Source organism: Cryptomeria japonica, chromosome 6, assembly GCF_030272615.1.
Source record: "Cryptomeria japonica chromosome 6, Sugi_1.0, whole genome shotgun sequence".
NCBI classification, from domain to species: Eukaryota; Viridiplantae; Streptophyta; class Pinopsida; order Cupressales; family Cupressaceae; genus Cryptomeria; species Cryptomeria japonica.
In genome coordinates this window covers 71,855,769-71,879,601 of record NC_081410.1, presented here as the reverse complement: position 1 = coordinate 71,879,601, position 23,833 = coordinate 71,855,769, and the positions used below count along the sequence as shown (strand labels likewise).

At 39.7% G+C, this 23,833-nt stretch overlaps 1 protein-coding gene across 1 annotated transcript in view; it reads right to left on the bottom strand.

Moving 5' to 3' along the window:
- The window catches only part of LOC131064199 (probable cytosolic oligopeptidase A), a 166,964-nt gene that overhangs the window by 8,302 nt on the left and 134,829 nt on the right, over positions 1-23,833 (bottom strand). Inside the window, exon 15 of the mRNA XM_057998254.2 lies at positions 21,805-21,870. Coding sequence (XP_057854237.2) covers positions 21,805-21,870 — 66 coding nt within the window. The remainder of the gene's footprint in view (positions 1-21,804; positions 21,871-23,833) is intronic.

The window sequence follows — 23,833 nt, the reverse complement described above, 5'->3', positions numbered from 1 at the left end:
CTTTCTTCATATGGTCGTACTTGTGACAATAATTGCACTGCACATTCTTCTTCTTAGCACCATCCTGTGTCTGAGAAGAGCCTTTCTGCTGAAAAGACTGAGAGGACTGAAATTTGCCTTTATCCTTGTGAAAGGATTGGGCTATAAAGGCATTTTCCGAGGAGGCTGAAGTAGTACCACTACCAAACTGTTGTTTCCAGTGATCCTGCTATAGAAGTTTGGTGCACAATTCTGAAAACTTCAGGTCAACATTAGTTGAAGTAATATTGAGGGTCTCAATGAAGTGTTCATACGATTTCGGAAGACTTTTCAGAGTGATTACTACCATGTCTTCTTCCTCCATAGTCCGACCAATAGCTTCAAGCTGATCTCGAATGTCCTTAATCCTCGTGAGGTGTTCCTGTAAGGACATGCGTTCGTCCATCATAATGGAGAACAGCGGATTCTTCAGAAAGAATGCTCGGCTCTTGTCGGATGTCTCATGCAATTCCTTCAGATGCTTCCAGATGTCGAAAGTTGTCTTGATGGAAGGAATCTGTGGTAACTGATCATCAGTCACGGAGAGTTTGAGAAGCATAACTGCCTCCTAATTGCGTTCATCAAACTTATCTTGATCTGCACTAGGCGTACCAGGACTGAGCTCTTTTCCCAAAACAAGCTGGTCAAGACGCCTATATTAAAAAATGGTCAACATACGCTGTTTCCAAATGTTGTAATTGTTGCCATTAAAGCGTTGACTGCCTTCTAACATCAGGTTGGTTAGAGAAGCCATTTACACATTTCCCAAGGCACGGAAAACGACAGGAAGAGACAGGTACAACTGCAACAGGCACGGATTTCAAGATAAGTTTCGGCTGATGCGAAAAAAACTGACAGGTGCCTGAAAGATGAGAGGAAACCCAGAAGGAATCTGAAAACCAAATTCAAATCCGCTGGCGCAAAAATTGATGCACGGAAAACGATGCACCAAAAAATTCAAACAACTACCCAGATTAGGTTTCGAAAAACCCACCAAGAATCTGCAAGAAAAATTTATTTTCGATGGAAAACTGAAGGTAAACACCTTAATCGAAAAAATCAGAGGGTCGTGGGAGCCATGAAATTCCCAGAAAATTTGCAGACAAAAAACTTGGCACAGAAAAAAACGAAAGTCGCACCACCAACACTATAGATGTCCCCACACGGGTTTTAGAACCCACACTAACTGTCTGCAAGTCGCGCACAGAGCCACGAACGCCGCCGAAAAAACCAGAAAATAGTCACCGTAAAAACGTGATGCAAAAGAAAATAGAATGCGAAAAAATTCGCGTCACCTGCACCCTGAATTGCGAGCGAATAGCATTGCAGAAGGAGGAAAAACCTTCATGTGCAGCCGAAAACCTCCAACGACAGCACTCAGGATTGCATGAAAACAAATGGTCGCGAAAAATCGCGACTGCACAAACAGCACATAGGCGCGAAAAGAAATCGCGCAAGACGAGGAATGAGCTGTTGCGAAAAAGAACAGACGCAGGTAGAGGTAGATTCCCTAGAACAAACCCATGAAGTAGACACAGGAGCGAGGAGGAAAAAAACTGTTTTAAGATTAACTGGAATAATTTCGAAGATTTCCACTAATTTGAAATTAGAATTAAAAAAATTTCGAAAAAATTCTCCTAAAGCTTTGATACCATAAAACAGTGCGAGACACGCAATGGATTTCAAAGAATTGATTGATTTACAGAATGAGCAAGACGCTCATAAATAATACATGACTATTTACAAGAATAGCAAGTTTCTAATAAGAAACTGCTGAGAAGATCGTAGAAGATCTTTCTAAAATAGAATATACACTATTGAGCATTAATACTAAAATTAACATTATTTTAATATTCTAATAGTTTTCCCCGGGTAATATTTGTGCATTTGTGTGAATTATTGTGTTACCTAATCTGATCATAAAACTTAACACCATGTAGATTGTTTTTTTTCCAAAACATAAAGAAATCAGCAAACCTTACAAAGTACCTTTTTTTTTTCAAAACAATGAAAAAATGTACATTGTAGGGTTTGCTGATTTCTTTATGTTTTGAAAAATAAAAACAATCTGCATGGTAGGGTTTGCTGATTTCTTTGAGTTTGAAAGAAAATGAATACAAATTCTATTACATTGTTTTTTGTTTCAAAACATTGCTATTGCATTGGTTTTTGTATTAATTTATAATTTAACAATGCACAAATATTCATTTTTTGTAATTGTGTCTTATTCCAGCAACCTTCAACTTTTGAAACCCATATTTTTCACAATGTCGAGTTCCACTCCTACTCGTAGAACAATCCCAAGTAGAAGAGATCCAGGTTGGAAACATACTAAATATTTTCCCGGGCAAAAGAAGGGAGAGACAAAATATGCAAAACAATCTTTCATGGAGGCATAAATAGATTGAAATACCACATTGCCGGCATACGTGGCCATGATGTGACCCTTGCACACTAACACGTCCTGAGGCTATTCGTGAGTGCCAAGTGCAAATAGAGACATTTGAGAATCAAAAAGAAATGAAGACGAGGCAAAGGGAGGAGTTGGCTGGCATTTGTTGTGTTGGAGAGGCTTCTTTCATACCTCCATATCGTCCTAGTGTGAGTGCTACTGTTACTGCTTCTATTGCTGCTAGTGCTAATGGTAGTGGGAGTGCAAGCATTGGTCCTAGAATTCGTAAATCTAGGATGGATTCATATTTTGAGCCGCAGACTACTCCCAACCTTCGTTTGAGAGCATGGGTTGGAACAAGGAGGTACACGATAAGGCTAAATGTGCAATTGGGAGATTTTGGTACTAGAGCAATATTCCATTCTTTGCAGCCAGGTAATTCCTTTTAGTTTTAATTTGATTGTTTAAACTCTTTAATATTTTATTATTTATAGTTTGTTTTCTCTAATGAATTTTTATTGGGCATAGAGTTCGACATACTTATCTTATTTAATTTATTTGTGACAGGTCTCCTTATTGGCAAAGCATGGTTGATGCCATCACTATTTGTAGGGCGAGGTTCAAAGTGTTGGAAATATTGTCATTAATGTCAAGGTCAGTCAGTTGAGATTGTTAGAAGTTCGTCATTGATGACAGATATATCAGCAAAATGTTGTTACTAATATCAAAGGCACTCAGTGAAGATTGTTGACAGATATATCACAGTTCAAGAAAGTAAGTAGGCAATGTTATAGATTGTCATTAATGTCAAGAGTGGAATTATATCTGTCAGTATTGAAGTTGATATTAATATTGAAGTGATCTTCTACAATCAGTATTGAAGTTGATATTAATATTGAAGTACTGTGTAAGTAATACATAGCGCTGAGACAAAGACTGATGGTAACAAAGACGTATGGTAACATGATTGATCAGCGACAGTAAGCAAAGACTTATGGTAACATAGCACTGAGACAAAGTTGACTCTGAATCAGCGATTAACATGAAGACGTGTTCAATTCAGATATAAAGTAAAGAAATAAAATCAACCTTGTGAAATTGTCGATAATCATAGAATATGAATGTTGGTGACATCTAGATATACAGCATTCATAGCATTTATCTATCAGACATAACAAACGATATTCCAGTTCCCTTGGTAGTTGATTATATATTAACAGTAATTTGTATTGATGACAGCAATCAAGTAAATGAACAGCGATGTTAATGACAAAGGTGTGAATCATTAAGTCAATACAGAGGTGCGATTGAAGCCATCTTTAATCATTCCAGAACTGACTCAAATGATAAGAACTATTTGCAGTGATCACAGCAATAAATAATAAGACAAGAAGTATGTTGACAGGAATAATCATTATGTTATGTTGTTATATTAGGTTTATGTTGTCGTCGGTAATAATGAGTAGGTAGTTGGAGTCGCAACGGTTGTGTCGCACCCCTTCGGCTGTCATATATTGTACCACCTCCGGGTGTTGGAGGACATGTAATGTTGGCGACACATTATAATATGAACATCTTTTGACATTAATGGCAAGCTTATTCTGGTACTTCTTTTGTATTTGCATTGTGCATTGCTGTTCGATTTCTGTATTCTTCCTGTTTACCCAGTGAGGTAAACATTTGGCGCCGCTGCCTAGACGAACTCGGGAACGGAAGACACGGATGGCGCACAGACACAATGGGCCTACCCGTTGGTGAAGTGAACCCGGAGGCTGACGACGCGCAGACAGAACTGTACACAGGAGAAGACACGGCAACACGAGAATTCTCGATTTTGCTCCAGGTGGCCATTCAGACATACGTTCGACGAGAAGCAGCGGAGGCAGAAATCCCACCAAGTGCCGTGTGGACAGCGCTGGAGGTTAGCCCGGCAATAAACCGGTTGATGAACCACCTCCCTCGGTTGCTTGCAGAGGCATCGCTGGCACAACAGGCCCGCCTGGAGGAGATTGCCCAAGAAGAGCGACGACGACAAATCCTGCAACGCTACGAAGAGAACAGCCGACGGGAAACGGAACGAGATGGCGCCAGGCCAGGAGGAAATTGAACCTTTGACTTATGCCCAATAGACTAAATAAGGACAAAAATGAAAAGATACAGAGTGACGAATGGGAAGTGGCACAAACTGCATTGAATCTCAGATAGCAGAGAGAACGAAGGCGTAGGCTAAGGCAGCTTGCCGAGGGACGACCAGCCGAGGGGTTGCCCGAAGGGAACCCAGGAGGTGTCACGGAGGTTGCGGAGGCAAAGATAGACGGAGAGAACTACACTGTCTACACTGTTGTAGGGCTGCCAGAAGGAGTCACGAAGGGTGCCGAAGGAGAACTCTACAGTTCGCCATAATACCACCGTAGGGTAAGAAGCCGCGAAGAGTTGGTGGAACAAACAAGGCGAAGTCTAAACCTGATCGACGCTACCAGAGACTTGCTAAAGAATTTGTCCATTTCAAAGGACAACCGGAGGGAGACAACGGAAGGTGACGGTACGACCGAAGGTGCCGAGGGAGCACAAGGGTACCGTACGGGAGGCAATTTGTTTGGTTTGGTGTCAGCAACTTTTTCCGGAGGACCCACGAGTGGAGGTTTAGTTGCAGGAGGCGGAGGATCGCCAAGTACAAGCACACAAGGAATTAGAGGAGCGAGACCCAGTGGTGGGATGGCGAGTAAACAAAAATTGCCAAAGTTCACAGGGGAGGGCAAGGAAGACCCCTTACGACACTGCCGTACATGTGAAACCATTTGGTCCGCCAACGGAGTAACAGACCAGGATGACTGGGTACAGCAGTTCCCAGCCACGTTACGTGGAGTCGCCATAGATTGGTACTCCGATGTAGATAAGCAAAAAGTGGCCACATGGGCTACCCTACAGAAGGAATTCACGGAGGAGTTTCGGTTGCTCCGTGATGACAACGAAATTGTAACAGAGATATACAGTACCAAGCAAGGTACTAAGGAGACAGTACGGGCATACAGTCGGAGGCTGAAAGAACTCTTGGGTAAAATGGAGAGCCAGCCGGCTGAGGGCTTAAAAAAACGATGGTTTGTGGAAGGATTGAAATCCTCCCTACGAAAAAAAATGAAGATTGTACCCCAGACGTCATATGATGACGCCTATAACAGGGCGATGGATCTAGAAAGCGAATATAAAACATCAAGGAAGAAGAAAAGTAATAGATATTCATCTGACGATGATGAAGATTCTGACGGGGAGAGCAGTAGCGGTGGCGAATCGGGTAAAAAGCTAAACGCGCTCCAGAAGGACATGGAACGAATGTTGAAAGAATTCAAAGCCATGAAAGGGAGTACAAGTAAGACGGAAGAAAATGAAGTGTGGTGTACAAACTGTAGGAGTGACGGACACACAAAGGGTACTTGCCCGAAGAAGGCATTTTGTGAGATTTGCCAAGTGATGGGACACTCCACCAAGGAGTGCCCATACAATATGAAAACCCGAAGCACGAACCAGGTGTTGTTCACGGAGCAGGCCACAACATCTGCACTAGCGGGTACGGGCCAGCAGACTAACACAACAGCATCATCTGGAGGTTACCGGGACAACAGACGCGGCGGCGGAAGGAATAGCAACAATAACAATAACGGAAGCCGTATCCAGTATGATGCCAAGGGCCGACCAATTATCCAATGTAGGGCGTGTAATCAGTGGGAGCACTTCGCCCGTGATTGCACGAAGGAAGCCACCCCTCAGCACCTCTGCCGTTGGTGTGGGCCAGGCGACCATGAGGACGCAAATTGCCCGCAGGCAGGGGTTAATCTCCTCAACATTGAGAAGGTTGAGAAGACTGGTGAGAAAGAAGTACTGGCGATCACCCACGCCCAGACGAAAAAAGTCACTTATCTCGACCCCCGTACGGAGGAGAGATTACGGGAGGCAAAGGCCAATATTGAACGTGAGATGACGACCGAACGACGGGACAACGAGGTGGCGAGTACATCATCCCATACGGAAGCGGAAAATAACATCATTGGGCAAATCTTGCAGATGGAGGTGCCGATAAAGGTAAAAGACCTTCTAGACTCTATGCCACAATTGAGGACTGCCATCCTCACCAATATGCAAAGCACCGCAGCGTCGAGTGCACCACAGGTACGGGTTCCCGCCACCGCATCGTCGAGTGCACCACAAGTAGGGGTTCCCGCCACCGCTTTGAAGAGTACACCACAGGTGGAGGTTTCCGTCAGCCCTTCGACTGACCTGATGTTACTCACCGTGAGCAGTGGTAGACACCCAGCTGTGGTAGAAATGGGTATCCGTGGGACCATTCTGAAGGACACCATTGTGGACGGTGGATCTGGGATGAATGTACTACCAGAAGAAACATGGAAGCGGCTGGGGAAGCCCACCCTATGGCCACCCACATTCAACCTGGTGGGAGCGGACCAACACGGCATTAAGCCACTCGGCTTGTTGATGGCCCAGCAAGTGACGATTGGTAAGCAACCATTCTTTTTAGATTTCGTGGTTATTCCCTCAAAGAAGAAAGGCTATGACGCCATCCTGGGGAGAGCGTGGTTGATCAACGCGAGGGTAAACCACAACTGGAAGAAAAATACCCTTTCCATGGAGAAGGGAGGGCGGAAATATACCATTGACCTACACACCCAAGATGTCGGCGAAGAGCTCGCCTCTTCAGACTCGGACTCAGAGGACTCTAATAAAGGGGAAGGGGGTCCCGATGAAAGCAAGGGCAAGAACGCGATGGAGCCGAACAGTGAAGGGGTGCTCGAATTGGAGGGATGTTCTGAAGATGAGGTATGCTCACTTAATGGGCTCTTCCACTGGCAAATGGAGGATTACGAAATGTTCCAAAGCTATAGGCTCGAAGTAGAGGAACCAGAGCAACCAACAGAGGTGTACCTGCCAGAATACAAAGAATATTGGAAGGGAGACGCCCCAAACCCTGGCGACGTAGAGAATCCGAAGAGTGTTGGCAACGATTGGAACCCTGTGTGGAAAACCACAGTCTTCAAAATCTTTATTATTCTTCTTCTTCTTATGTACGGGAAGGAGGTCGTGGTCCCTGTAGAATTTGTGGTTCCAGGTCTTCGGATGGCCATGGAAAATAGACTTGCCACCAACGGGTACAAATTGAAACCCTACCATGCGAAGCGCGCAAGGGACCCGAGAGGCCGGACGGACACCCGAGAGCCCAAAGGGGGACCTGAGCGGATGGAAGGGGACTTGAGAGGCGAGGCAGGCGACTCAAGAGGCACAGGACCACAACAGGAAACCCTTGGGCAAGGAAAACTGAGAAGGATGAAGGGCAATCTCAGAGACAGGGGACCTCAGCAGAAGACTCTCTAGCAGGAAAACCAAAAAAAAAAAAAAAAAGCCAAAAAAAAACAAACAAAAAAAATCGTATGGCCGTACGGGTCAGCTGACCGTACGAAAAAAAAAGAAGCAGCCACGGTGGAACCACCGTACGGTAGCACCACCGTGCGATGGCAACACCGGCGGTGGCAACACCGGCGGTGGAACCACCGTGCGGTGGCAACACCGACGGTGCGGCCACCGGCGGTGGAACCACCATACGGTGGCAACATCGACGGTGGAACCATCGTACGGTGGGACGTCCACCACCGTGCGATGGAAACCACTGCTGTCGCGGAGCACAAAGACATAAACTCAGCCCCCGCACAAACAAACACAGTCGTACGGTGGAGGGTGTTGACCGCATGATCGGAGGTGCTAGTGTTGTGTTGACCGTACAGGAAGGTTGTATGGCCGGGATGCCATCGGGGAAATTACAGTGCCATTAAAAAAATAAAAAAAAAAACGACGGCAGCCAGATTTAAAATGATTCGCTGGAGTTTGAAGCCAGGACACTGGAAAAGAAGGGTCTTTTGGCATCTTAAAATATCACTGAAATGATGCGCGCCATGGACTTTCGTGGGGTTCTGAAGGTTGTAAATTGGTGTTGGCGCTGCCCCAGGACCCCGCGAGGGGCGCTGCCCCAGGACCCCGCGAGGGCGCTGCCCCAGACCCCGCGAGGGGCGCTGCCCCTCGACCCCGTTGGGGGCGTTGCCCCCAGACCCCCAGTTTAATTTGAGCCACAGAAGACCACGGGAAGTGTTGTGGTTGTCCATATTGTGAGCAAGAAGCCCGCAGCTAAGCATTGGCAGGGAAGCCATAAGCCGTAGAGGGAGGCGGATTGGAGGTTGGGAACAAATAGAGTTTGACGGAAGGCATTGCAAGTCCGTGCAGTTGTATGACACCAGGGAGTTATTCAGTTCAGTTTTTAGCCTTTGGGGAGTGTGATGGAGGATTTGAGGTGTCTCCTAGCATTTGTGCCAGCGGATTGTGGCCACCTCCAGGTAGGATAGGTACGCTTTGAGGAACTCGGAGTATGTCTCGGCTGGACGTGAGGTTGCCTTGGTGGATGCACAGAGGGCTCGGGAGGAGCTGACCACCAGGTTGGAGGCAATAGTCACATGAGACTTAGTTCAGCGTACCCAGGAGTTGGATGCCGGGAGAGCAGCACGTGTGGCTATCAAGGACAAATTGGCTAGGGAGATAGTATCAATTGAGTAGCAGTTGGTGGAAGCTGAGACTGAAAAACGTGTTTTGCAGACAAGTTTGGGTTAGGCACAGGAGGACTGTGATGGCAAAGGAAGCAATATTGGTGAAATCCGCACTTGAGCATCGGATGGTAGCAGAAAAGGGTTTTCAGGCGAGGACGCAGCAAGTGTATAAGATCTGGGCTCGACTGGCGTCAGTAGTTCCTACCGTTCATCTCTAATTTGTATTAAGTCGTCGGAGTCGACTTCTTTTCTTGGGGGGGATGATGTTGACGGGAATAATCATTATGTTATGTTGTTATATTAGGTTTATGTTGTCGTCGGTAATAATGAGTAGGTAGTTGGAGTCGCGACGGTTGTGTCGCACCCCTTCGGGTATTATATATTGTGTACCTTTTCTTCGAAGTAGGATCATGTTAGTCGTGTCAAATGTAATGTTATAAGCACATGATGTACATGGACTGTTGAATTAATATAGAGACTGGTTATTTAATGTATTTCCATTATGTTCTGTGCATTTACTTTCTGCATTTAACCTTTTACCCGAGAGGGCAAACATTTCCCGTCAACAAAGTATTTGTTGAGAGTTGAACAGTTATAAGATACGACTTCAGTATTTGTTGAAAAGTCATATATTAGCAATTGAATGAATTTATTCAAGAGGAGCTGTTATTAACAGAGGCAGCGATAACAAACTATTTTATGGACGACTTTATCCATGTTCTATAAAGTTGACTTGGGTATAAGGTGACATGTTTGGCTGGTTTGTCAGGTTCATGCAGCAATTCTTTCTTATTATTTAAGAAAGAGTAGGGGCAGTTGTATGTTTTGAAGACAGTGATTTGATTAATGACTCTATTGGAGAACGGTTAACATAAAAGGAGATGCAGATGATGAAATGAAAGCTCTCTATCAAAAAGGAACCGTGGCATTTTTGAATTGAAATATGCACCTTAATTTGGAGGCTTCAGGATTACCTGCTATTAGCTCCCTCAATGAACTGTTGATATTAGAATGTCCCCATGACAAATTTGATAATGAATATTTATTATGTTGCAAGCTACAGCATGAAATATGTTCTCATTGTTCGTGGTTCTGGACCATTCAAAATATGGTATTGAAAGCATTGACAAATTACAGTGATTGTATATTCTAAGGCAGCGATTCATGTATGCACAGTGATCAAACAAGGAAATGGTGATCTAAGATAAGTGGCAACTTCTTTAATAAACTCCAGGCCATCGGAAATCTCGAAGAAGAAAATATCTCTAGGAAGTTGATCAACACAAGATTTGATTGAATGTTTTTTTTTTGAAGGTGAGATTATATACAAGTCGCTTCATATATTTGAGAAATATATTAAAGCGGTTCTCAATATGAGTAGCAACTATATTTTATTAAGAAAGCGCTTTGTTTAAAAGACCAAATAAAGTATAAGAAATATCATGAGTGGATGAAAGGGAATTGATTAAAATAAATTTAATTGTGTCTAAAGATATTGTTTATATTGAAGATAACAACAATTTAAATTAAGAGATAGCAGTATGCAATTAAGAATATTTAAGGGTGCAGCCAATAATACACGAAAGATTAATATACTCAAAAGGTACAATGAAGATGAATTCAGGAAAGATGTTTTCAATATGTTAGTAATGGGTGTCATTATTGAAAAGGTGAAAACACTAAACAAGATGACTTTTCAAAGAAACATTCTTTCATGAAAGGTATAAATATTTATTGAAGGAAGATTGGAAAGTGTGTGTGTATCTCTATGAAGATATATATGTAGAAGTATCGAATAGAAAGGACATATCATATAAATTAGAAAATGAATGAACGTGTCTATGTAAAGTTGAAAGAGAGTTCAATAGACAGAAAATAAAATAAGAATATGCAGATATAAAAGAGGATGTTAATGCAAATATAAAGAAGAAAATCCAGCAGATATAGGAGTGAATTATTGCAGAACCTATGCAGATTTGAAAAGATTGTAATGTCCATCATCCGTTGTTACAGCAACATTGTATAGGTGGAATTTCAGAGTTAAGTACAGTGGGTTGGTGCTCGCAGATTCTGAAGTGGGAGTTGTTGCTTCCAGTGGGCTCACAAAATTCAAAAGTGGGAGTTGGTGCTTCCAATGGGTTGGTGCTCACAAAATCAGATTTGGGAGTTGGTGCTTCCAGTGGGTTAATGCTCACAAACAGTGTTAGGGGTTGGTGCCTACAAATATTGTAAAAGAAGAAATATATAAAAGCATTGATTTACCGTGGTTTTCTCCCGTAAGGGATTCTACGTATATATCTTGTGTTCTACTTGTGTTCATATTAGATACATCACAAATGAATGTTGATATGCAATGAATATGTTTGTGAGATAAATTATATACTTGTTATTGGAGTTGAAAAAGTTAAAGTTAGTTTGGTCCTAAAACACCAAATTTTCAGCAGATAGCCATTCGTACTTTGAACCAACCATGCAATGCTTCTGCTCGTGAGCGCAATTGGAGTGTGTTTGAGCACATACACTCCAAGAGGCGCAATAGACTATCTGTGGAAAGGTTAAATGATCTAGTCTTTGTTCATTACAACCTCAGTCTTAGACATAGACAGGTTATGGACCATGACACCACCCGGATCACGCTAGAAGAGGTTGATCCAAAATCTGAATGGATCAGTGAGGCTACGTATCCTGTCTTTAGTGACGAGGACTTTGAATGGATCCACCAAGTAGATAGAGAGGTTGAGGCTATAGCCATTGCAAAGGAGGTTAGAACACGAATAGAGCCAGAGCCAAAGCCAAACCCAGACACAACTGATGTTGGTGAGGGTGGAATGGAGTCACGAGCAAAGAGTATGGTTGCTGAATCATCTGGGACCTACCTTAGACGCCTTTGTAGGAAGGATGCAGGCTCCTTTGAGCTATAGACTTGTAGTTGTTTTGATATTTGTGTGGAACATTTGATGTCATGGATTTCATATTCCATGAGTTTTGAAATATTTTTAAATTTGACACTGTGACTATTTATATATCTATGTTTGTTATTTCCTTCAGCTACAATTTGCGTTTATACTAATGTGATCGATGTATACATGTGTATGTGATCAAATTAGCTTCTATTTGATGATGCTATTGTGTATTTAAGGTTTATTTAATGAAGGGTGCATGAAACAAGTTTTAAATCCTTAAAAATCTCTAAACTTCTTGGGTTTTTCACTTTGCCGAGTCCTGGCTGAGTTTTTTTGCCGAGACTTGATTCATGAGTCAAGTCACCCTTGCCGAGTTTGCCTTGAGTCCGAGTCTCGTTTCTATGATGTCAACTTTGTGTGAAAACAATGTTCAATTCACAAAATAGCTTTGAATATTTTGTAATAATTAAATGCCTTCATCTATTTTCTAAGTCGTCGTTTTCAAGTGTTATATGCCTCTTTAGGATCAAATTAATTGTTAATACAAATCCAAATATCTATGTTTTAATCTTTGGATAGTATTACTATTAGAATAATTAATTCTTTTAGTCAGTTGCCTTTTCAGTGGTTCTATTAATGGTTATTTAGTTAGTCATTTAGCTTTTTAGTTCGTCATCTTAGATGTCAACTTATTTAGCTTTTTAGTTCATTTAGTCGTTTAAGTGCAACTATTGCTTCTTTTATAAGACCACATTATTTGCTTTTTAGTGTTTATCTTTTTAGCTTTATTTAGCGTTTTAAGCATTTTAGCTTCATGTTGAAGCTTTAGATTTCAACGGTTTGTTCTTTTTAGAACACTGCCTTGTAATTCCTTTATATACGGTTGTATATTCATAATTAATTTATCGGATTATTGAAGATCATTCGATTATTTTTCATGGTATCAGACTAGGTTGATAGGATTTTTTAGAGTTTGGCGAATTTTTTAATAAAAGTTTGTGGAGGCTACTTGGAAATAATTTCCAGATTTTTTTTAAGGTTTTTTTATTAAAAAAAAAATCTAATTGCTATTTTCAGTTCGTGGGCTTCTGATTCAAAAAAAAATTCGGAATTATTTTTTCTAAAATTTTCGAAAGGAATTTTTTTAAAGAACAAATATTGTTTGTTTTTCTTGGGTGTTTTGGAAAGTCGTGTGCCAATTTTCGTGCAGGTTTTGTCGAAGGTTCTTTTCATGCTAGGGTTTTTGTAGACTTCACGGCCTTTTCTGTGTTTTCCGGTGAGATTTTCGTGTCTGAAAAATTGCAAATGTTGTGGTTTTTTCAACCTGCATTTTCATGGTCTGGTTCGAAGGTTTATTGGGCAAAGAGTTTGTGGGCGGTGCAGCTTCTCTTTGACCAATTTTTTCTTTGCAAGAGAAAGTCTTTTCATGTCTCGTGATTTTTGTTTGCTCTTGCAAATTGCGTCGAGGTTTCTGCGATTTCTTTGGCGCAATTTTTATCTTTTCCCTCGGCGTTTTTTTTATCTGCCACATTCCCTGCGGCCAGCAGGATTTTCATGACTTTGATGACTCTTTTTTGGGTGGCAGTGATTTTTTTTTTTCCAAAAATCGCATTTTTTTGCGCGCGGGATTTCCATACCCTGGGTTCTATTTTTCCGTGACCGCTAGGGTTTCTATCGTCTGGTTTTTTCCAGACCTGCGCAGCTGATAGGTTTTTTTCCCCTTTTCTTTACGTTTTTTTAAACAAAAAAATTGTCCTTTTTTTATTACTGATTTTTTTTATAAAAAAAAATGAATATTATTTTTGCAGATTTTTTTTCTTATTTTTAAAAAAAAATATATATATAGCTTTCAGATTTGCAGAAATTTCTTTTCTGGGTTTTTGCAGAATTTCATGCCTTGGGTTTCGTGCCTCCTTTTTGGCTGCTTATTTTTCTGCCATCTAGGGTTTGCAGGAAAAATCTAAGTTTTTTCAGCAACTTGTGCATTGGAATTTGTGCATTCCGTTCTAAGGTTTCAGATTCTTTGTGCAGCTATTTCTATTATGATTTTTAATCAGATTCTTCTATCTCCTGCCTCCACTAGGTTGACCTTGTTCAACCTCAATTTCCGTGATGGCATCTTTGGCCAACATCATGTTGGAACACAGTTAGAAGTTCAACGGCCGCAACTATAACACCTGGAAATAGCGCATGTTGACAATATTTGAAAATCATTGCCTTGATTCGACTGATTTGGGCAAGGCCTCTTGTCCTACAAGTCCCATGGTTTTCACGATTTTTTCCTGAAAAATTGTCGGTTTTTTATTTTTTCCACAAAAAATCATGAGAGGGTTTTGCTTGATTTTTTCCTCAAAACTTGTTTGTAGGGTTTTCACGAGTTTCCTCAAAAATTGTTTGTTAGGTTTCCACAATTTTTCCCTCAAAAATTGTTCACAAGGTTTATTATTTTTCTTTAAAAATTATCATTTGTAATCCGTGATGTTTGCATGGGAATTTGGTTATCTGGGTTTTGCAATTTTTTCCTCAAAAACAATGATTTGTAACCTCAAATTTCTTGGTTTTTCGTTTTTTTGCTCAAAAATCGTGAATTCACTTTTGGAGGATTCTTGTTTCAGGGTTCATCGGTGGGTTTTCACGATTTTTTCTAAAAAAATTGTCTGCTGGTTTTTTTCTATTTTGTCCTCAAAAATCATCTGTAATTCATGAAGTTCATGTGAGATTTTGGTTATCTGGATTTATCATGGGTGTTCCTATCTTTGGGTTTTTACTATTTTTTTCCGAAAAACGATGATTTGTGAAATCTAGTTTTCAGGGTTTGACAGTTTTTTTCTATTTTGTCCTCAAAAATCATCTGTAATTCGTGAAGTTCATGTGAGATTTTGGTTATCTGGATTTATCATGGGTCTTCCTATCTTTGGGTTTTTACTATTTTTTTCCGAAAAACGATGATTTGTGAAATCTAGTTTTCAGGGTTTGACAATTTTTTTCTCAAAAAACGTGCTTTGTTGCAGTCATTTTTGGGTCGCACCTGGAGTTGTTGGGGCGAACATCTGCACCCATGGTATCTTGTAGTTTGTTTTGGAGTTGCTGGAGCAAACAGTGCTCAGTACTCTTCTGCAAAAAATTTTGCCGTTTTATCGAAATCGTGTTTGTTGCTCTTTGGAGGGTTTGCCCATTTTTCCTCAAAATCATGGTTTCAGGCTCAGTAATTCGCGTGTGATGGTTACTCTAATTCGCATGTGAGGGTTACATCAATCATCTGGAATCAGCCATTCTTGGTCATAACCACTTTGTAGATCCTGCGAGGGTCTCCGTACTAGCAGTGTTCTTGCGTTTGTGATCAAAAGACCTATAGTGTCTTCTGTCAGGTATTTAGTTGATACAATGACCATTAAGGGAGGGTATTAGAATAATTAATTATTTTAGTCAGTTGCCTTTTTAGTGGTTCTATTAATGGTCATTTAGTTAGTCATTTAGTTTTTTAGTTCATCATCTTAGTTGTTGACTTATTTAGCTTTTTAGTTCATTTAGTCATTTAAGTGCAACTATTGCTTCTTTTATAAGAACACATAATTTGCTTTTTAGTGTTTATCTTTTTAGCTTTATTTAGTATTTTAAGTGTTTTAGCTTCATGTTGAAGCTTTAGATTAACGGTTTGTTCTTTTTAGAACACCGTCTTGTAATTCCTTTATATATAGTTGTATATTCATGATTAATTTATCCGATTATTGAAGATCATTCAATTATTTTTCAATTACCGTTTATCTTTGGCTATGAAATACAAAAAATTCATTGGTGAGATAGGAGATTTGCAAGTCTTTTGCTCTAACCGTTGAGATCAAAAGCAAATAGGTCAAATTTGGTTTAGTTATTTCATCTTTATGCAAAACCCCAAAAAACAAATTATACAATATTTATAGTAGCGGACTTGTTTATTGTTTTACATTTAGGAGTAGATTAAATCAAGGAGCTTTTCCTACAATTTTGAAGAGAAAATTTTCTCATCCACTATTATGTTTTGTGTTGTACAAATTATAAGTTACTAGGCGTTATTCATTATAAGGGGATATATATTCTAGTTTTCTCATCTATAGTCACATCTATATATATAGTTGCAGCCAACGGAGGTAGTTTTCATTGGGTTGGGAATATTATGAAGATATTCAATCGTTTAAATATAAAACTAATCATGCTATTGTGTTTCCTTTTCCAAATTTGCAGCAACCTCTTGAGGTAGAAACAGATGCAAGTGAATATGTTATGGGTGCCAAATTATTACAATGATGGTAAGCATTTTTATTATTATGAATCATCCAAAGGATTTTACTTCAACTGTTAGAGGATATCTTGGTTGTGATAAGGAATTATACACACTAGTTCAAACGATTGAAAAATGGAAGCATTATTTTTTTGGTTAAAAAAACTTTTGTGCCTCGTATCTTCCGACCTCTACAACATTTGCAATTTGAAAGTAAATTGCAATAGTCAAGACACTATAAATGGATAGAATTTTTGCAACAAATTCATTTGGTGATCATATATAAGAAGGGAACCGGAAGATAAATGTGGCTATGGTGACTCAACTTGAGCCTTTCACAAAATGTGGGGAGAAGTCCAGAGAATTACATACACAAGAAGTTGCTAAAAGTGAATAGTGCTTCCACCTCAATGTTGGTCTCCTCAACTAATTGGGAGAATTGTGTGTGACAAGAGCACAAAGATTACTTCTCAAGGGAAACACACACCTCCAGAGTCATTGGTCATTTTGGAGTCAAAAGATCAATGTCTTGCAAAGGTATGTGTATGGGTGTCATGCCCCCAATCACGAATAGCAGATCTAACAACCAAGGCAGCAGGGACAACAAACTTCACATCCCAAACCCTAGCACTATGGTTGCATGCCGACACAAAATTTTGTAAAAGGAAATTCACTATACATAAGTCAGTGTTTGTTTATTTTATCACCAATATTATCTTCATGGTAGTGACCTTATCCAAATAATAACAAATAATAATTAACCAAAGAATGGTTCCTGTTGTCATTTTGTGACACCCTTGGTCCATCAGTAAGAACCGATCAGAGATACGATCTATGGACCAGCGCTGCCCTAGTTGATCAAAAAGAAAGCAGAAGAATCATGAAGTGTGAAGTGTTGCCTTGTCCGGAGGAAGTTCCTCCCTTGGCCTTTTCTTCCTTCCCTGGAACTTCAGAACCCTAAGGTTCCGAGGTTCTTTCCCTTTGCCTTCTCCTGTTCTCCTTCTTCGGAACCCCAAGGTTTCGAAGTTCCTTCTCTTTGCCTTATCTCGCTTTTCCTTCTCCGGAACTTCGGAACCCCGAGTTTCCGAAGTTCCTCTCCTTCTTTCCCTTTCTCTTCTTCTTTCCGAAACTCCAGAACCCCGAGATTCCAAAGTTCCTTTCTTTTCTTCTTCACTTCCCCGGAACTTCGGAACCCCAAGGTTCCAAAGTTCCTTTGTGCAGTTTTGCATTTTCCTTTTCTTTCCTTCTAAGTTTCAGAACTCCGGAACCCCGAGGTTCCGAAGTTCCTTTCCCTTGCCTTCTTCAAAACTTCGGAACCCCGAAGTTCCCTCCTAGCCTTTCTTCCTTCCCTTTCTCCGAAACTCCGAAACCCTAAGGTTCCGGGGTTCCGAAGTTCTCTTCCTTTGCTTCCCTTTCTTCTCTCCGAAACTCCGAAACCCCGAGGTTCTGAAGTTCCTTCCCTCCTTGCCTTTTCTCTCTAGTTCCCCCAGAACTTCGAAACCCTGAGGTTCTGAAGTTCCTTCCTTAGCCCCTTTTTTCAATTCTCCGGAACCTCAGGGTTCCGAAGTTCCCTATTACGCTCCTTCCTCTTCCCCGGAAATCCAAAACCCCGAGGTTCCAAAGTCCCCAAACTTCTTTCGACTGGTGACATTTCCAGATGGCGTGATCGACACTCAAGGCTTTAAATGCTCCGATAGTTTTTGTGACTTGTGCACCTTCTTTTGTGGAGCCACAGGGGTGCATTTAATGTTTTTGGCAGGATTTCCATCAAGGAAGGTAAGGGGCCATGCTTGTTGTGGTGCCTTGTGTCATGACTACATACTCTGACTTTGGAAGGTCAGTCAATCCACCCTTCTCAGAATCGCCTTTTGTGGGTATGGCTAGGTTGCTTGCATGTACAAGTCAAGTGCATGCACTTCCCTGCACTCCCAGACTGACATACAGGGGTCATGATCACTCTTGTAACCATTTTCTATATAAGGTTGTTAAGCCTCATTGTAAAGGGTTCTCTCCCTACTGGCTTGAGCTATTCTATGCTCTCCCACTTTTCTTGTATTATTCTGTATTTTGCAACTGTAAGTTGACCGTTGGCCTAATAATTAATTGAAATCACCATTTTTGCCTTCTTTCAACCTATGTATGTTGCGTATGTTTCTTACCTTCAACATAGGTGTATGTTTTATGGTTCTTCTCTCATATATGTTGTGTTAGAATTTATTTCTGAGTGTGACTTGTGGAAAACCTTCTCCCCTCTTGACATTCAGTGAATTCTAACCTCCATATATGCATTGGGGTTACTCATACAACTGAAGTTGTGCATCTCCTGGGTGTTTCAGTCGATTCTTTGTGTCATTTCGGGTAGGGAGAGAAACAATCTCTTCTTGGTGCATCACCTCCTTTTGTTTTAAGCATTTCTCTCTTCCCTTTACCTCTGCAATCCGTTAGGATAGGCCTAGGAGTTAGTTTTGAAGTGTTGAGTTGGTTCATCATCTGCACCTGGATTGAGAAGGAAGTCGGCCTTCTCCGGAGATTCAACCCCCTTGCGCAAGGTCCCACACTTCGAGGTTGTTTTGCTGAGTTGATAGGTCAGCAAGGGTGTGAGCTTTTGTGATAACAGTTCCAAAGAGTTGGCATGAAGAGACATCTCCCTATAAACCATCACAACCATGTGCTGGGGTCACGACTATCCAATACCACATAAAGGGTATAAGAATCAGGTCCAGCGTCCAAGGAAGGGAGAGGCATCAATTAGAAGAAGAGAAGATAATAGTCTGCAGCAGATCAAACCCTTAGAACAGGGGACAGATTTAGAGTATTAAGGCTAAAATTAATAAACAGATTTAAGTTTATCTTATTACTATTTCCATTCTCTGGTAATGCAGAATTATGTTAGTTTTATATATTAATTTATGGCGTATTTTTATTGTATATTAATAAACCATTAAAACATAAATATACTTTAGCCTAGTCTGTCACAAAGAGTTGGGGGAAGAAGTCTGCATTTAAGGTAGAACCGCTAAGAGCACCCTGTTGCAGTGAAAGTGGAGAGAGCCGTGAAAAGGGCACAATCACTGCACTTTGAGAGGGAGAACAGATAAGGGCACCCTAATGTAAGACCTTCCCCAACACCTGCGTGAGGGGCTATGGTTAAAACAAATAGACATCAGCCATTAAAATTGGAAGGAATGCATGGAGGAAGAACAGCTAATGCAGGGCACCCTACCATGTCAACCCTTGCCCGTTCTTCCATGTGTGAGACTCACACTTATAATTGACTGGCTGAATATGTAATTTCTAGTTCTAATCATAAATTTGTTTCATAAATACAATTAACTGGTTGCGGATTTCATAATCAGAAAGTAATCCATTTCAATATTTTTTAAGTAGAGAAATGTACTCCTAACACTGCAATTTGCTGGTTCCTTTGGTGCTAGTGAATTCAGGGCAGAATTGGAATTGATTTAGTAAGGGGACATTACAATGGGCCCAAAATGCAGCAAGAAGTGGCAAGATTTATTTTAAGTTATAAAATTTTCTGTACTAATAAATCTAAAACAAGAAAAGAATTATTTTCTTGGCCTCTCCCTATACCAAAAAGATGGAAAAGAATTTTATATAAATTTTGTAGAAGGTTTACCTATGAGTAAATATAGGCATAACTATCTTTTTGTAATTGTGGATAGATTGAACAAAATGTACATACTAGCTCCATGCAAGAAAACAATTAGTGAAACAGAAGTAGCTGAAATGCTTTGCACTCATTTACAGGTGCACTTTTGGCTTCCTACATCCATCATTTAATATAAGATATGAGGTTTTAGCAAAATTTGATCTACATTATGGAGTATAATGGATACCACACTGAAGAAGACTAGCATTCCGTCCACAAATGGGGGTGCTCAACACACCTTCAGTGCAACTCATTTGAGGTCATAACAGAAGGTCTCTCAAGACTTGGGATGAACCTTAATTAATAATATTTGGTAGACATAATCACCACTACCAGCTGGGCTTTCCCCTTCTTGGGGTTTTCCAAGATAAATTTCTAAGTTTTCTATTGAAATCTTCTTCATTTCTGCATTTAACTTTCAGAATTAACATTCTATCCAAGACTGTCATTTCTATTGAGCAAGTAGGACAGCTGTTTCAATTGGTGATTCAGTAGTTTCTATAAGCAATTCTTACAAATCACAGATCACATGTAGCTCCAAATTTCATGCAGGAGAAGAAGAGATAACCATCCCTCTTCCTAATTATCAAAAAAAACACTAAGCAATGCCAAATGATTCTATTGCAAAGCACGTTCCTAGAAATGACAATTTAAGGTTTTTTGCTGGCCTCCAAACTACATGCAGTATCAGTGAAACATAGCAATTTCATGATTTTAGTATCCCTGTAGAGGTTGCTTCATCCACTCATCTTTGTCCACTCGTCATAGTAAAATTGTAAAGTATTCCCCTTGAAAGGTATGTTTCAAAAGCCCCAATATGATAATATGATATGTGGGTTTTTCTTTCAACATGGACCAAGTAATGAAACTTTAAAGTTAGAAAACCAATTTCCACACAAGCTTCCAACTTTATCAAGGGAATAGAAAGCATGACCAATTCTTAATCCATCCAAAATTCAGTCTACACTTAAGAGGAGCAATGGCTAACCATTTTCAACTTAACCTCGATTTAAGCAATAGGGCAGAAAGGATGGCTAACCCTTCTACATTCTATGCTAGATTTACACATGAGATCAAAAGTTACAATTGACTCTTCTCTGTAAGGATTTCAGTTTGCATATGGAACTTCCAGAACTTGTTGAATGGGTACAATGTACCAGAATGCAAATCACATGTAGCCTAGTTCAATTGATTGCATTTGGATCACAATAAATTCAGCACATGCCTTCAATCTTGTACCAAAGGAAGATTCTTCCCATCATTCAGGCTTATTCCACAGACAAATTAAGAGAGTTGAATATATTTGCAGTAAGAGTGAAAAGGAGGCTAGTGAGAACCAAGACAACAGAGAATCCAACAAGAAAACTGGATTGCATTAAGAGGCAGCAGAAAGGTAAAGAAGGCAATTTCCCAAGTAAACGACAAAAAACATCAAAAGCTGGTTTTATTTTTTTCAGAGTTACTTTTGTTGAAAAAATTGTTCTGGCATGAACATCTGAGATATAACTTAAGTTGTGAATTCAATTCGGCATTTATGGTTTCCCCTTATGTATGTTTTTCTGTGCACTTTAAAAAGTTGAGTTGTTAACAGTTGATTTGTTCAACCCTCATTCCATCACAAGAACATGATATGACTAATATAAGAGCAGAGGTCAATTAAACCAAAATTTGTGTTTTGAATAACAAGAGGGAAGAGCACGATTAAATACCACAGATGGCAATAAGAATTGCACATGCTCAATCTCTTAGAAATTGGGTGTATGTGGTTTATAATTTATAACACTCTAAGTTGTAGAAAGAAACATTTTATTCAGGCTACTCCATTTCCTTGCAATGGTTCAATAAGAAGCTTATGGTCACAAACAAACACATACACAAGTTGTTCCTCAATAAAAACATTGTGTACAAGGGTCATCATCCAGACTATCCTCAAATAATTATGATAATGTCATTAAACTCGGTACCTTTTCATTATCCAGTCCAGCCTCTTCAAATGCTGAGAATGCATCTGCAGACAACACCTCTGCCCACTGCAGAAATTTTGCCAAAGACCAGCTCGTAAGAATAAAATGCAATTGATGTATAGAATTACACAGAGGAAATGCATTGGCAAAATTGCTAATAAACAATCAAACATATTTACCTATTTTCTGAATAGGTAATTTCCATTTAAAGGCATCTATGATATTTAAATCAGACCAATGTCAATTCATATAAAGGGGTACCAAATTTTCAATGGTTAAGGACTGAATCTAATTAAACTTACGATTATAATACATCTGGAAAATGTCAAATAAGTGGGAAATATCAAAGGTGTATCCCAGTCAATCTCTTGGAGACTCGTACAGTTCATTTGGTTTTTAAATATAGATAAATATACAACACAAGGAGTTCACATCCATCAATCAGATTGCACATAGACACTACATATGCCTCTGACTTGGATGCATCAAGGAACCATTTTCTATGATTGATTATTGTACAGGATGTTATCTGTTAGATTGTTCTACTGAGAGAGAGGCCGCATCATCTATACAGTAGATGCCCTACAGTAAGTAATCATCTATTTCTTTATTCAATGATATATTAATATATGTATAAATATTGTCTCTTCATTTATCTGTATCACTGTATAATACAATTCTTTGATTAAATATCATGCCCTAGGTCTTTTCAGTTATCACAGTTCAGTCTTAATTCATGCAATCAGTAGGCACATGTATATAATTGTCATTCATCAATGCAATAGACTTCAACAAAAAGAGATATTCTAAAAGATCTATCTGTTGGATTATTCTATTGAAACTCAAGAGACAACCCTCATAATCTATACAATCAATAAATGGCCTACAGTAAGCAATCATCTATTTGTATTATTCACTGATATATACGTAAAAAAACTGTTCTCATTTATCTGTATTGCTGTGCAAAATAAATATTGTTCAAATCAAGAGGCATATGTATCATTAATTAATGCACAAGACTTCAACAAAAAGATACATGATCATCTATCATCATTGTATTTTATGTACAAAATGTTAATATTCGCTATTTGATATAGTCCTGCTTCAACCTGCAGTATATTCAGTGCAAATATGCTATTAGAAAACTAGAGTTAATAATGATAGCATTCAAAACACCTGTAGGCTGGTTTTCACCCAAAACAGGTGCTTCCATTGTTAAAACTAGTTCAAAATTCAGACAGTATTTTCAGATACTGAATTGTGCTCTCATCAACACAAGTACAATTTTCTCAGTGCAAAACAACACCTGAACTGTTGCAAGGTCAATGATAAATCTACTCCAGGAAAAAGAGAACCTCGATATTTCTTTGTAGCTAAGTGGTAGAGCAGCCAAGCATCATGATGGGACGTCCAAACTTTGGGTCTTAACTGTCCATATTTTTCAAACACTGTATAAGAACCGAGCTAGTTAGCTTTGAGTCAATGATTGGTTTCAGGGAAGTATTGGAAGGTCAATCCATAGTCCAAGATATAAAACTAATAAGGGGTCATAAACTTGGCAGTAGAGCACCCAGCATGCTGATGAGAGCTCCTGGGTTTGACTCATGGCTGGTTCATGCTTTTCAACATAAATGAAGTGTGCAATTGCTTGTCCTTTAGAATAGCCATTGGGCTCATAAACGTGTGGTTTCAATTTGGTCTTCACATTGATTTGTACCAAGAAGACATCAGATATGGATTTTTTTGGATCTGTCTTTGGCACAGGGATCTGTGAGAGAAACAATCTGGTAAGTACGCATTACTGATAGTCTGATACCTTGCAGTCTGAAAAGGATCAATGGAACCATGATTAGGTGTTTCTTCTTTTAACCATCGTCTATTGTAAATTTTGCCACGTGTTATTAACATTAAATGAGAACTAATGAGGTTGGCAAGAATATTGAAAATGACATACAAGAATTATATAAAATTAGTCAGGCCAATTGAAAAGGAGAATTAAAGGTCTAGATTAGTAGTCCAACAATGGTAT